Source organism: Sinocyclocheilus rhinocerous, unplaced genomic scaffold (genome assembly GCF_001515625.1).
Source record: "Sinocyclocheilus rhinocerous isolate Xijiao unplaced genomic scaffold, SAMN03320098_v1.1 scaffold476, whole genome shotgun sequence".
Classification (NCBI taxonomy): Eukaryota; Metazoa; Chordata; class Actinopteri; order Cypriniformes; family Cyprinidae; genus Sinocyclocheilus; species Sinocyclocheilus rhinocerous.
Window position 1 is genome coordinate 67,643 of NW_015647449.1, and position 13,913 is coordinate 81,555.

Sequence of the window (13,913 nt, forward strand, 5' to 3'; positions counted from 1 at the left end):
ATTATTCATATTTAAAACTTTATAAACTGTCGTACACAGGTTCACGAGAGAGTGCCGTTCCGGCGGATGACGTAGGTGTAGCGTAGCATAAGCTCTGGTGAGAATATGCTAGTCTCACGAGAACCAGGAGCAAAGGAAATCCTCCAACATTTTTCTTTGCAAATCCTCGTCTTGTAATTCTACTTCGCGACCAGTGTTTTGTTTTGCTCTCTTCACTGCGCTTCGGTGTTTGTCACTATTCACCGGAACTTATGCTACACCACTCTCTCTTGAAAGCACGTACAACAGTTAGCGGTTTACGAAGTTTTAAATATGGATATTTGTATTACACAAACACATGGAGTCGCTACAGGAGGCCTTTATTCACCCCCCGGAGCCGTGTGAGGCACGTTTTATGATGGATGGACGCACTTTATTGGACTTCAAAATCTCAACCACCAATCACTGCCATTATAAAGCTTGGAAGAGCCAGGACATTAATATAACTCGGATTATATTCATCTGAAAGAACAAAGTCATGGGGTAATTTTCATTTTGGGGTGAACTATCGTTTTCATAAACTCAAAACTTTCAACTTCAAAAAGTGTATAAAAACACTGTAAAAGTACCCAGGCCTCTAAAAGGTTTAATTTAGCCTTTTATAAACAATTCAATTCAATTCAATTAATTAAAGAGTGCATTTACTGCAGTGCACACAAAGGAATATTAACTCCCGACATCACTGCTGGTTAGTCCGAGGTAACTTAAGCTACCAGTTTTCCTGAAAGATTTGTCAAAACTAAAGGAGAAACCGCAGCTTTGCTTTCACTTGGTTCAGAAGCATTTGACAGCATGCACAGTTTCTCATCAATGATGACACACTTTGAATAAATAGTGAAACTCGTTGTCAGAAGTTTATTTTATGTTCAAGAAATTCAAAGTGGCAAGAAACATGGCTGTGTTTGTGTGGGACCTCGTGTCAGTGAAGTGATCTTCAACCAAATACACACATTTAACAAAGAAAGTCTTCAAAAGATTCACATTCTGTCCAATTACACCCCTGTAAATGTGAGGAAACTCTGGGGTAAACAAGTTCTGTAATAAAATAAAGTTTTTCTTTTTTTTCCCATTAATTTTATTGTCAACTAGTGCTGTCCACTTTATTAACACACAAACAGGACAAAAATAAAACCACTGCGTATACAAGTTCTGATTTACACAAGAGTTCAGGGAACACGGTCTCAAACATGATGAACAGTAGTTTGTGTAGAACAGCTCAAAAAATCTGTCCACAGTCTGAGATGGTGATGGTTTCCGTGGGTTTCCCGTCTTTAGTGCCCAGCTCTCCGATTCTCCTCACCACATCCATGCCGTCTTTGACGAATCCGAAGGCCACGTGCTTGAAGTCCAAGTGCTCTGCTTTCTTGAGGGTGATGAAGAACTGCGAGTTGTTGGTGTCTCTGCCGCGGTTGGCCATGGACAGCAGCCCCGGCCCCGTGTGCCTCACCTCGAAGCTCTCGTCCTCAAACTTCCCTCCGTAGATGGACTTCCCTCCCGTCCCATCCTGGCTGGTGATATCACCGCCCTGAGAGACAGCAGGACCCAAACACACACACACCTGAGTTATTTAAATCAGAAACCACAGCTAGGAGCAGAAACAATCCAGAATCTAGATATTTCAGACCGCCACCATGACCAGCTGTTTGCATCTCATTTTTAATGAGCTTAGTTCATAATGTTCAATAATGACCCGTCTCGCTCCAGAGGTTCAGTTACTCCAAGCAGACCTTTTACTTTCCTTGAGATGCTACTAGATTTTTTGTCAATGGGCCATTCTACAGAATTGGTGCAAACTGCTGTCCCACAACCAAAAAAACACATTTAAAAAGCATTTAAGTATTCAAATCTTAGATGTTTACTAAGATCCTTCTATTATCTGTTGAAACCCACAATAATATTAAAAATATCAGTAAGCTTAATATATATTAAATAATCATTTATTGGGTACTTTCAATTGGGAGGTGGCCGTCCTGAACCCTAACCCCTAAATTTCAACTTGTAAAAAATTATTTAAATATAATATAAATATAAATGTCCCGCATTTTCATGTCACTACCGATTGACTGAGACTGGCTTTAACTACACCCCTAAATGTATGATCGGGAAATATTCCTGTGTCCCATTCTCTCATAGCTACATGGTGAGTAGATATAAAAATCTGTGTCACTTTAAGGAACGTCACTACCAAACCCCTTTTTTCTGCAATTAAGCACACTTTTTTGGGAGTTATTCCATAACATTTAGTTTTTATATGCGCATAACTGTTCAGAAATGTTACTAGATAACCATGTGCTGATTAGCATCTTTGAGCTAGGTTCAAAAGTATCTAAAATTGTCACTACCAAAACAGTCACGACCAAAACATGCCATCAAAAGCGAAACACGTAATCCTTTATTTGGGGGAAATAAGGATTTTTTGAATTTTTGTATCTCTAAATAGTTGTAGTATGTGAGCTAAAATTCTGTAATGTGATGTGGTCGCTACCAAAGCATTACTGTCACGACCGAAACATGGGATGTTTTACAAATATATACCCCAGCGACTTAAGACTGCTTTTGTGCTCCAGGGACACATATTGTCTTGTTCATCTAAAAGAGCACTTTTCCTTGTTTTAAACCTAACCAAAAAGTCATGCGCGTTGACTGTGAATCAGTAGGCTTTAATTATATGCATTTATGGTGTAATTACTACATTTTCGTGTCAATCCATCTTCATATGCACCGTGAACAATGCGCTGTCACTTTAATTGGGCGCGTGCAGCACAGCAGAAACAGACTCGGACTCGATCTCTGCCCTGCTGCAGACGCACCGCTCCTGGAACGCAACCGTGTGCAGTGTGAACGCTCTGATCCGTTAACATGAGCACTGAAAAAATGGATCTATTCTGAGATTTTGGGAATGCATCGCAATTCTCTCTGGAATCAATTTTGAGCTTAGTTTTTAACAGCAGATGGCGCTCTGATCTAGTTTTTAACCGCACACTCAAATGCTCATGAAGAAGAGTGCTTGTGCGTTATTATTGCAAGTGGTTAAATGTACTTGAACCTTGGCTTTTATGTAAACTATGAACATTATGACATTATGACTAATGTAAACACAGCCCACTATGAACACCCTTGTAATTCACCTCAACCTTTTCAAACTGTAGGAATGATTATTTTAGGTTCAAGTGCTGTGTGTGTGTGTGTAAGGAACTGGAAGCAAGCAGAGTGCAGCAGTCTCTAAAGCACACAGCGCCATCTGCTGTTAAAAATTAAGCTCAGAATCAATCGTGATGCATTCGGAAAATCTCAGAATCGATGCAGAATCGTTTCTCCATTCGCGATGCATCGATTTATTGTCCCAACCCTATTACTGACAGACATGCATTATGTGTTGATTTGATAGGTAGCAGTTGCACGATGATCGTTTTGACATTGAGAATCTATTTCAAAGCACTGATGTAAAGGAATATTCATGCTGTTTTGGTATAGAACCCATCATCAGTGAGTTTGCACAATATCAGCGTGTCCTCACCTGACACATGAAGTCCGGGATGATCCTGTGGAAGATGGACCGGCGGTAACTGAAGCCCATCTCTCCCGTACACAGAGCCCGGAAGTTCTCCGCCGTTCTGGGCACGAGGTGCGCGAAGAGCTCCATGACGACTCTCCCAGCACGCTCGTCATCTACGGCGATGTCGAAGAACACCACAGGGTTGGAGCCTCGAGACAGCGCCTCGGCGGCAGACGTCTGAGCGGCGTCAGTCTGACACATGCGGCTCTGGCAGTCTGTGAAGGCTCGTGTGAAGGACTCCGCCAGCTCTGGAGTCTTGAACTTGGCCGCCAGCTGCTCCACTTTCCCGTCTCCCTCTGTGTGGACAAACATACAGACGTGAGGACAGCGGCGGGAGAGAGATCTGACCCGTGCTGGCAAAAAAAAAAGTGTCTTATTTTGAGCTGCAGGCAAAAGAAGTGAAAAATGTCAGTTTTGGTCGAATTTGAGGTTTTCACAAAAACGAGTTGATTAAGCCCTCTTCTAGCGATCCCACTGCTCCAAATAGTGATTAAACATCTAAAATGATCTATATTTGTATGTTTTCTGAGAGGAGTATCATCTTCTCTGCTGCGCTGCTTCTCATCACAAGTTGCAGGTCTATTGTTAGAAAGTGCAGCATTCCAGCTTTGTGAATATTCATATTGAATTCTTCATGATACGAGTCCAAACCAGTGAAATATGATTTTCAAACCCATGCTGATGAAAACAAAACGGTCGCGCCTCTCCGAGAGCAAGCCATCTCACTATAAAGTACATCATTGTAAAATATGTCTTGGCGAGATTCACACAAACATAATCTATTATGTCTTACACGAACGTTTAGTGAATGGTTGGGGAAAAATCTGAAGCGTAACATTATATTAAATCCACACATTACAGCAGGTCTTAATATAGATCTCAATGTTAATCATACATTCAAAGAAAAGATAAACTACTGTTTATTTGCATCTTTGTTCTTATTTTTAATGACAAAGATCAAATAAAAGACAGCTATATTGTGATTAATAATATAGTAATTATTATTAAAACAAGAAATGGAGGAAAATATGCATCACTGCTAGGTGATTTTGCTTTGAAATCTTTAACTTGATTTTTCTCTAAATCAACTCTGCTGACTATCGTCTTCAAACGGCTGTAGCTCAGTCATTTTTTGTCCGATTTCAACAAGCCATATATCATTTTGAAGGTACTGTGCTCATTTGCATGTGTGTGTGTGTGAGGCGAGGAGCGAGGGCTGCACCTGAGTAGTCTGTGGCGGTCCACACCAGAGAGTTAGCCGAGGTGTTCATGGGCTTGAGCTCGATGCTCGGGCTGATGCTGTGGTTGGCGCAGACTCTGAGCACCTGCTCGCGTCTCATCAGCAGGCGGTAGCTCTTCTTCAGCGGGTGGAAGAGGATCTTGAGGTCTCCCACGCCGCGCTCCTTCCACTGGTTGAGCTCGCGGTCCCAGCGGTACAGTTTGGCTCTTTCTCTGAACAGGATCTCCTCGTCCTCCTCACCAGACCTCACCTCCACCTGCAGGATCAGCACACGTCACACTTCTCCAGAGACACGAGGAGCACAGCTACCAGCATCACAGCAAACACTCACCTCAGGCAGGGACACGATCGGCTCAAAGTGGACCTCCTCATTATGAGTCGTCTCTTCATCACAGCCCTCCTCTTCTGCTTCATGGCTTGTTTTTTCTCCTTCCTTTTGTGTCCCTGTACTTCCAAAGACTGTGGCTCCTGCGCCTGACCATGAGAAATCATCATCTGCAGAAATAAACACATGATGAAACGGCATACTCCTAATATCAATGCTGACAGCAGCGGTATGATTACATACTAGCCCTCTCATAATACTAATTCATATTACTGCTGCCAGTGAACACACACTCACACACAGACACACTCACAAAACAGACATTATGAAGAGCTTGTTTATGGGATCAGATGTTTACAGCAATGTTTGAAATGTTTGATATCAGTCACAAGCTTTTAGACAACAGCGCTGAGCGCTTACAAGACATCAGAAAACTCAGCCTGTCAAGAAAATACATGATTATGAAATGCAGAAATGAGCACGTCTTCATGAAAACTGTTCATCATTCACTTTTCAGATCATGGATTTAAAGTTGAGATTTGATTTTCTTCTCTCAAACATTCAGATATGTGTAGGTCTTTAAAAACAAGCAAAACAAACAAGACCTTATAATGTGCTTTAGGAAAGCATTCTCAAAAGTCAGACAAAGATGAACTTAGATTAGAATATAAATAACACTGCCCTGTGTTTTTAGACAGCATTAACAGTATGAGGTACAAACACTGATTATTACAGAACACATTACACCTCACACAGCAAGCAGTGTTTTCTGCTTAAGCACAGAATCAACGAAGTGCTGTATGATTGTGTCTGTGCTCTTAAAGAATGTCATTGAGTTTGGGGGAAAACAAACCAAAATGTAATTTATAACAGTGTAAATATTGACCTCAGGCTTCACATTGATGAGAGCAGCAGTTCACACCAGCAAGCCCAAGAAAACCCTAAAAAACCCTTCACTCTCAAGCAGAGAGAATGAGTTTTAAGTTATATTCACTGGTGAACAGGTAAAGAGACTCACCTATTTTGCCAAATGCAAATTCACCCGAAGTCTTTGCGAGTTCTTCAAATGAAAACCCACCCGCAGATGCGAATCCAAAAGACAGACCTGCAGGAGGACAGCAAAAACTCACGTCACACGCTAAACAGCATTCAGCAGATGCTCCTCGCTCACTAACTCACAGCTCATGTGCTTTTATCCGGTCCTCTCTGAACACAGCTTACAGATGATCATGTTCCTGAAAGCTCACGGCTGGGTCTGCATCATGGTTTATTATGGTATCATATATATATACATACATACATTTCATTTAACCTTTTAAATCACAATGCCCTGTTGGGGCAACTTAATGGCTGCACTATGTTCTGCACTATGTAAGACAAATGGATTTGTATTTTGTTGTGTTTTCATACCCAAACGATTAGGCCTACAAGCTAGATGCAGCTTTTTTGGGTTCGCATCGAATGTTCTTTGACTTTTATACATAATCATTTTGTTTATTGATCTGTTGAAAGCCGTTCTATTTTGAGCTAGATGCCAAAATACATTGAAGGGGTGCATGCAACAGATCACTTACACTCCAAGACAAATCTCTCCATGTACCGAGAAAGAATACGTTCATGAGTTCTGTGACTAAGCATGAAAATTATCTGCTTGTGATTACAATAAAGGGCTGCATGCTTAATCATATATGTGACCCTGGACCACAAAACCAGTCATAAGGGTCAATTTTGTGAAATTGAGATTTATATATCATCTGAAAGCTGAATAAATAATCTTTCCATTGATGTATGGTTTGTTAGGATCGGACAATATTTGGCTGAGATACAACTATTTGAAAATCTGGAATCTGAGGGTGCAAAAAAATCTAAATATTGAGAAAATCATCTTTAAAGTTGTTCAAATAAAGTTCTTAGCAATGCATATTACTAATCAAACATTAAGTTTTGATATATTTACGGTAGGACATTTACTAAATATCTTCATGGAACATGATCTTAATATCCTAATGATTTTTGGCATAAAAGAAAAACCTATAATTTTGACCCATACAATGTATTGTTGGCTATTGCTACAAATATACCCCAGCGACTTAACACTGCTTTTGTGCTCCAGGGACACACATTAATTATTATCAGGATTTCTGCTGGTCCTGATTAATTATAGCCACGATATTTGCCTGCTGGTTATTTATCCAGAAAATACTTTTTTTATTTGATATTGCCATTATCTTGCTTTGGCAGCAAGCCTCCATAGACGCTCATGCTTATGGGTGCCAGACGTCAAGAGTTTAAATCCTCCGAATACAGCTTTCCTCATTAAAACCATTAGCATGCGCTCTCTCTACAGTACAGAAGTGCTGCTGAGCTGAAAACACTGGCAAACATGTCAGCTGCAGTTTAGTGATCTCTACTGAGATATTCGGAGTAAAAATAATAGTAATAAGTGTCACGCAGCCAGTCTGATTTCTTTCCCGAAGCTGCTTGCGCTGTTTACTGCTACTAAATACAAACATGAATCCAGACATGGATCTCGCAGCACAGAGGATGCAGAAGTGCATTTATTCAGCAACCACAAAGCAAACATTTCGCATGATGACTGGAGTTAATATTAGGAGTTAGACTGCTCTGAGAGAAGCTTGTTAAGATTTGACTGGCACTCACCTGTAGCGGTGCTGTCGCTCTCACTGCTTCTCTTGGTGGAGAGGTCGATGGGACGGCTGCCGTCAGTCTGACGCTCTTCTGCTCCGCCGCTGCTCGTGTCCACAGCTGCTGCATCATGGGAAGGCTCAGGCTTCACCTGTGTGTCCAGAGCTGGTGCTGTGCTGCAGACCGGACTCACAGCGATGAGAAGATCAGAAACACTCGTCACCTGCTGCTGCAGCTTCTGGAGCTCAGCGCTGAAGTCGTCTGGTTTCTCTGCCTCCGGCTCGGAGTCGCTGCTGACGCCGCACAGGAAGGTGGGAGGCAGCAGGAGGCGTCTGGCTCGCTGCTCCTCATCTGCTGCATCATGGGAAGGCTTAGGCTTCACCTGTGTGTCCAGAGCTGGTGCTGTGCTGCAGACCGGACTCACAGCGATGTGGAGATCAGAAACACTCGTCACCTGCTGCTGCAGCTTCTGGAGCTCAGCGCTGAAGTCGTCTGGTTTCTCTGCCTCCGGCTCGGAGTCGCTGCTGACGCCGCACAGGAAGGTGGGAGGCAGCAGGAGGCGTCTGGCTCGCTGCTCCTCATCTGCTGCATCATGGGAAGGCTTAGGCTTCACCTGTGTGTCCAGAGCTGGTGCTGTGCTGCAGACCGGACTCACAGCGATGTGGAGATCAGAAACACTCGTCACCTGCTGCTGCAGCTTCTGGAGCTCAGCGCTGAAGTCGTCTGGTTTCTCTGCCTCCGGCTCGGAGTCGCTGCTGACGCCGCACAGGAAGGTGGGAGGCAGCAGGAGGCGTCTGGCTCGCTGCTCCTCGTCTGAGGTCGGCCGCTTCTCCCACACCAGACTGACCTCCGAGTCTGCAGACACAAGCTCTGATGAAACGCCCAGCATGAGAGAACGGACCAACACACACAGAGCTCATTAGTGCTGCGTGTGTGTGATAAACTCTTAGGATAATCTGACGTCAATTACACCTGACACCACGTACATAACTCTCCCACTTTGGCCTCGAGCGGACATCACCGTCGAGCCCTGATAACTAGAGTAGTCTAGAGCAGTGGTTCTCAAACGTTTTACAGTCGCGCACCCGCTCTCTCACACTAGATACTAAATATCTTAAAAACGTGCACATGAGAACTCTTTTTGTAAATGTAAAACTTTTTAACAGTTTTCAAAAATCATGTTTTTTCATCGTGCATTCCAATTAATCTCAATCAAACTGCAGTTTGGTTATTTTGAGTAAGTAAAAACAACAACAAAAAAATACAGCTAACACACAATAAAACACAAAAACTTCATAACATCATAAAAAACATGATTTTTGAAAATTAAAAAAAAAACTGAGTTATCTGTATTTGCGAATAAACTCTTCATATATAACCCGCGGTTTTTCACCAGCGGGAGCCACAACGGCACGCATTAACCTCACTCTCTTCACCTGCCTAAAGATCTCTGGCTGCTCCCGAACACAACCCTCCTCTCCGTTCACTCTCATTAGCTTACCTATCTGCCCCATTCACTTTATTATTTCTCCTCTTTTACTCCATAATGGAGCGAGCATCATGTGGTACGCAAGCGTCGTGCTCGTCTCAACATCTCTCACGTTTACTCTGATTGATGCGCGTGAGCAAACAGTGCAGTTCTACATTTATTTACCTGTTGGCCACCTTACCTTGTATTAAGGCCAGGGGGTCCGTATAAAGTATGAATTTTTGTATATTTTGACATGACATGTTCCCATGAAAGAAAAATCCAATATAGCTGATGATATGGCCAAATACTGGACAAATCAGCTAACTTGAATTATACTTGACTGTATTTGGTACAAAGACACAAATGATACATAGAGGAGTCAGTTTTGTTCTGGGGGTCCTTGAGGATGGTTCTGAATTGGACTGGGGTCCGGTACGCCAAAAGGTTGAGATTCACTGCACTAGAGAAGGCAGGTGTTTATATTAGGGCTGCCAGTGGATTAACATTTTTCATCTAATTACATGATGTTTTGATTAATTAATCTAATTAACCGCAATTAATCGCAAAATAAATTTGACTGAAAATACCCACAAAAGATTATTTAAAGTTATTTTTTGTGTTAAATGAGAAAGTATCAAGTAGACATTACAAATTGTTGCTTTAGAAATATTTTATTTTATTCAACAAAAACATTTATTACACAAAAACATTTAGGCTACAACGGCCTAACATAAACTATGGACCATAAAAGAAGATAATTTGAGAAACATCTCAGTATTGTTTGTTCATACTATGAAAGTTTATAATATAACACAATATCAACTTCTTATTCACTGAACTGTTGTATAAAATCACATTTAAACTTGTGATATTCGGGACAAAATCAGCACTAATAGCCTATTGCTCTCGCTGCTCGTGTGATATCGTATGATATAAATATGAGACAAAAACTCATACAGGGGCATTTTTGCTCCAATATCTTGAATTTTAGGGCATAACTGCATTTATGGAGTTGTTGCCCTGCATCATATTTTGTGAACAGTCAACTGTATGAAATGTTTGGGGGCGGGGCCAATGCGTTAAAATATTTTAATCGCGCTATTTTTTTTATAACTAATTAATTAAGTTAACGCGTTAAACTGACAGCCCTAGTTTATATATTTTGCCTGCGAGTACCCTCCGCGCACCCCAGTTTGAGAACCACTGGTCTAGAGCAACCTACCGTGATCAGACGCTCCATCAGCTCCATCCGCATACAGCTTCCCCTTCAGATCCCTCACTGCGCTCTCAAAATCCTCATCTGAAAACAGCGGTGTGAATCTGAGGTTAGTCCTTTCTCACAGTGACACAAAACACTTCAATCAGAAGATGTGAATACTGTTAAAGATTTAACAATGACAGTGTACAGAAGTGCAGCTCTGATGAACTAAACTGGACTTCGGTCATATGTTTTACCGTTAAATAGCGTGTGGATCTTACCATCGCCGTCATCGTCGCTGACGTATCCTGGACGGTTTTTGTAACAGAAGAACGTAGGAGGAAGCATCAGACTGGCAGCCAGCTCTGCTTGCTCTATTGATGGTTTAAGCTCAAATACGATCTCGATATCATCATCACACACGTCCTGAGCGCTGCTCTTCTGCTCTGACGGAGAGGAAACTGAGCAATAAACAAACAGAAACTAGATTAACTAAAGCAACAACAACTGCTAAACAGATAGTTCATCCCAACACGGAAACTGCTGTCATCTACTCGCTCTCAGGCAAATGTGATGGTTTCAGTCACTGGGGTCCGAGCAACATTAGTCCCATTGACTTTATTCTGTACTGGGACACACAAACCCTGAGATGATCTCAGTTTGTGTTCCACAGAAGGAATGAAGTCTGGACTGAGTTTTCTTGTTTGGTGAACTATCTCTTGAAGAAGCGCTTTCAAAAGCAATCGGAGTCATTTCAAACCAACAAGTGTCAAAGCATGTAGCAGACTAAAGTACTCTGACCGTTTCATTGTCAACACACTTCACAGCCAACGTTAAATCAGTAACTCCACAAAGACACACACATGCAAACACTCATCAAACCTACAGCCGTCATACGTCACTCACACTCATCAGTCAGCTCCTCACACATCAGTACGGACTCTCTCACGATGAGCCACATTTAAATACAAAGGGAAAACAAGAGTTGAGTGACATGCTGATGGGGAAAATGAGTGAACGATGACTTTGGTTTCCAATATATTTACTTGTGCTGCCAAATCATTTACTGCAATATACAGGACAAAAGTCCATACACCACAAACGCTTCTCGCTGCATCTCTTTCAGGTTGCTCATACTGAAACCATTGTGTGCCATCAAGATCACACGAAGTTTGTGATTCAGATCGTGGATTGTGATTGTGCGTCACAAGATCGTGATATTTTGGGAAGATCACCCATCCCCTATAGATGAATCCTTCACAATAACATCTAGTACATGCATTTAGAAAACAAATAGAAGGAACTTCCATTTAGTGTCAAATCTATCAAAAATATTCTGTTTCTAGTTACGTAAAATAAGCTCATGTGACGCGTGCTGTGATTCACTGGAAAGAGCGGGAGAGATCCCTGCTCTCGTTTAGTGTCTTCCCCCTTATTTCAAAGCAGCGTGTGAATGTGGTCTCAAAAAAAAGTTTTCAGGATAAATATTCAGCGCAAATATCAACAATTATTTTTAATTAAATGACCTCGGCATTGCTAGCGCCATGATGATCTACTGTTTGAGCTCACGCAAGCCCCTTACAAAGCAACAAAACAAGCGTGTTACTCTTTGAACTGTCCACCTGCCACAGCTTCTTCAGCAGAAACTCAGCATTTCTTCCATTTAATTAATCTGAAACTATGTAGATGAAGAAACAAACTTCTGTCAGTGACTGAAAAACACATCTTAAAGCCCTATTCGCATGGGTTAGTATTATCTGTTACATTGTATATAAATGATTTGCCAGAGGCATGTAAAAATGTTGATGTTCAGATGTATGCAGATGATGCTGTAATCTTTACATATGCTAAGAACTACCAAGAGATAGCATCCACACTTACATCTGCAATGGCTCACATTGATGACTGGCTTACTAAGTCATGTCTCTACCTAAACACCAAAAAAACAGTTTGTATGGCGTTTACCAAACAAAATATGAAGGTGTCACATTCTAATGTGTTCCTTAGAGTACAGGAGCTTGATATTGTTAATGATTTCAAGTATCTAGGAGTCACATATGGCTCCACCTTAACATCTAAACGTCATGTAAAAAAGGTGGCAAATAAAGTAAAATTCAATTTGCAGAATTTTAAACAAGTTAGACCGTTTCTTGACACCAAAGCTGCCAAGTTGTTCCTATATACTATGATCTTTTCACATATTGAGTATTGTTTTACAAATTGGTCATTAACTAGCACAACTACTCTTAAAAGTATTGAATCTCTATTTAAGAAAGCTATAAAAACTTTTGATAAAAAGGCATTGTCATTACACCATTACACCAAAACTATTGTCAATAATAGGCGGTAAACTCTGGAATAGTTTGCCCCTCCCAATAAGAGAGTGTCCTACATTCAACACCTTTAAAACTCACTTAAAACAGTGGCTTCTAGAAAACCAGAGATGTATTCATTTTTAATTGTCACACATTTATCACTCATACACTTTCACTGTTAAATTGAATGCAGTATAGAGGCAATTATTACAAATGACTGGAGGTCACCAGGTAATACTAATCCCGTGCAAATAGCGCTTAAGACTCAAAACCTACTCAAATAATCAAAGCGGCACTGCTTCCACCAGTCACACTGACAATCAAAGTCCAGCAACTTGCAGAAACTTCAATGTAGGGAAGAATTTTCCAAACAATATTTGATCATCATTGGATGCCATAACGGTGTTCTGCAAGACCTAACGATTTCTTCATCAAACCATAGTTTGTACACGGAGATATTAAGCTTAAAGGAACACTCCACTATTTTTGAAAATAGGCTCATTTTCCAACTGCCCTAGAGTTAAACAGTTGAGTTTTACCGTTTTCGAATCCACTCAGCCTAGCATAGATCATTGAATCTGATTAGACCGTTAGCATCTCGCTCAAAAATGACCAAAAAGTTTCGATATTTTTCCTATTTAAAACTTGACTCTTCTGTAGTTACATCGTGTACTAAGACCGACGGAAAATGAAAAGTTGCGATTTTCTAGGCCGATATGGCTAGGAACTATACTCTCATTCCAGCGTAATAATCAAGGAACTTTGCTGCCATACCATGGGTGCAGCAGGCGCAATGATATTACGCAGCACCTGAACGTTGGAAGTTACATAGCTGGGGACTATTTTCAGGCGCTGCGTAATATCATTGCGCCTATGTGCACATTTAAAATGGGAAATCACTTTACAAGACACTCACTGCGGACACTGCGGAGGACTTTGAAGCCACTGGTGCACCCCAATTGCAAATTCTACTGAAATTTTAAAGGGGTCATAGGGGTCATATAGAAAGACCATTATTTTGTGTATTTGGTGTAATGAAATGTTTTTATGCGGTTTAAGGTTAAAAAAACACATTATTTTCCACATACTGTACATTATTGTTTCTCCTCTATGCCCCGCCTTT

General features: G+C 41.2%; 1 protein-coding gene across 6 annotated transcripts in view; it reads right to left on the reverse strand.

Annotated features, from left to right (window-relative positions):
• Positions 1-874: 874 nt before the first annotated feature.
• LOC107709150 (E3 SUMO-protein ligase RanBP2-like) overlaps positions 875-13,913 on the reverse strand; it is a 35,362-nt gene continuing 22,323 nt past the window's right edge. For all 6 annotated transcript variants that reach the window (XM_016513562.1, XM_016513565.1, XM_016513563.1 and 3 more), the window contains 8 exons: positions 10,757-10,936; positions 10,500-10,577; positions 7,822-8,661; positions 6,179-6,265; positions 5,167-5,330; positions 4,818-5,091; positions 3,557-3,891; positions 875-1,564 (listed from right to left, as the gene is read on the reverse strand). In XM_016513562.1, the coding sequence (XP_016369048.1) occupies positions 1,256-1,564; positions 3,557-3,891; positions 4,818-5,091; positions 5,167-5,330; positions 6,179-6,265; positions 7,822-8,661; positions 10,500-10,577; positions 10,757-10,936 (2,267 nt within the window). In that variant the 3' untranslated portion in view covers positions 875-1,255. The remainder of the gene's footprint in view (positions 1,565-3,556; positions 3,892-4,817; positions 5,092-5,166; positions 5,331-6,178; positions 6,266-7,821; positions 8,662-10,499; positions 10,578-10,756; positions 10,937-13,913) is intronic.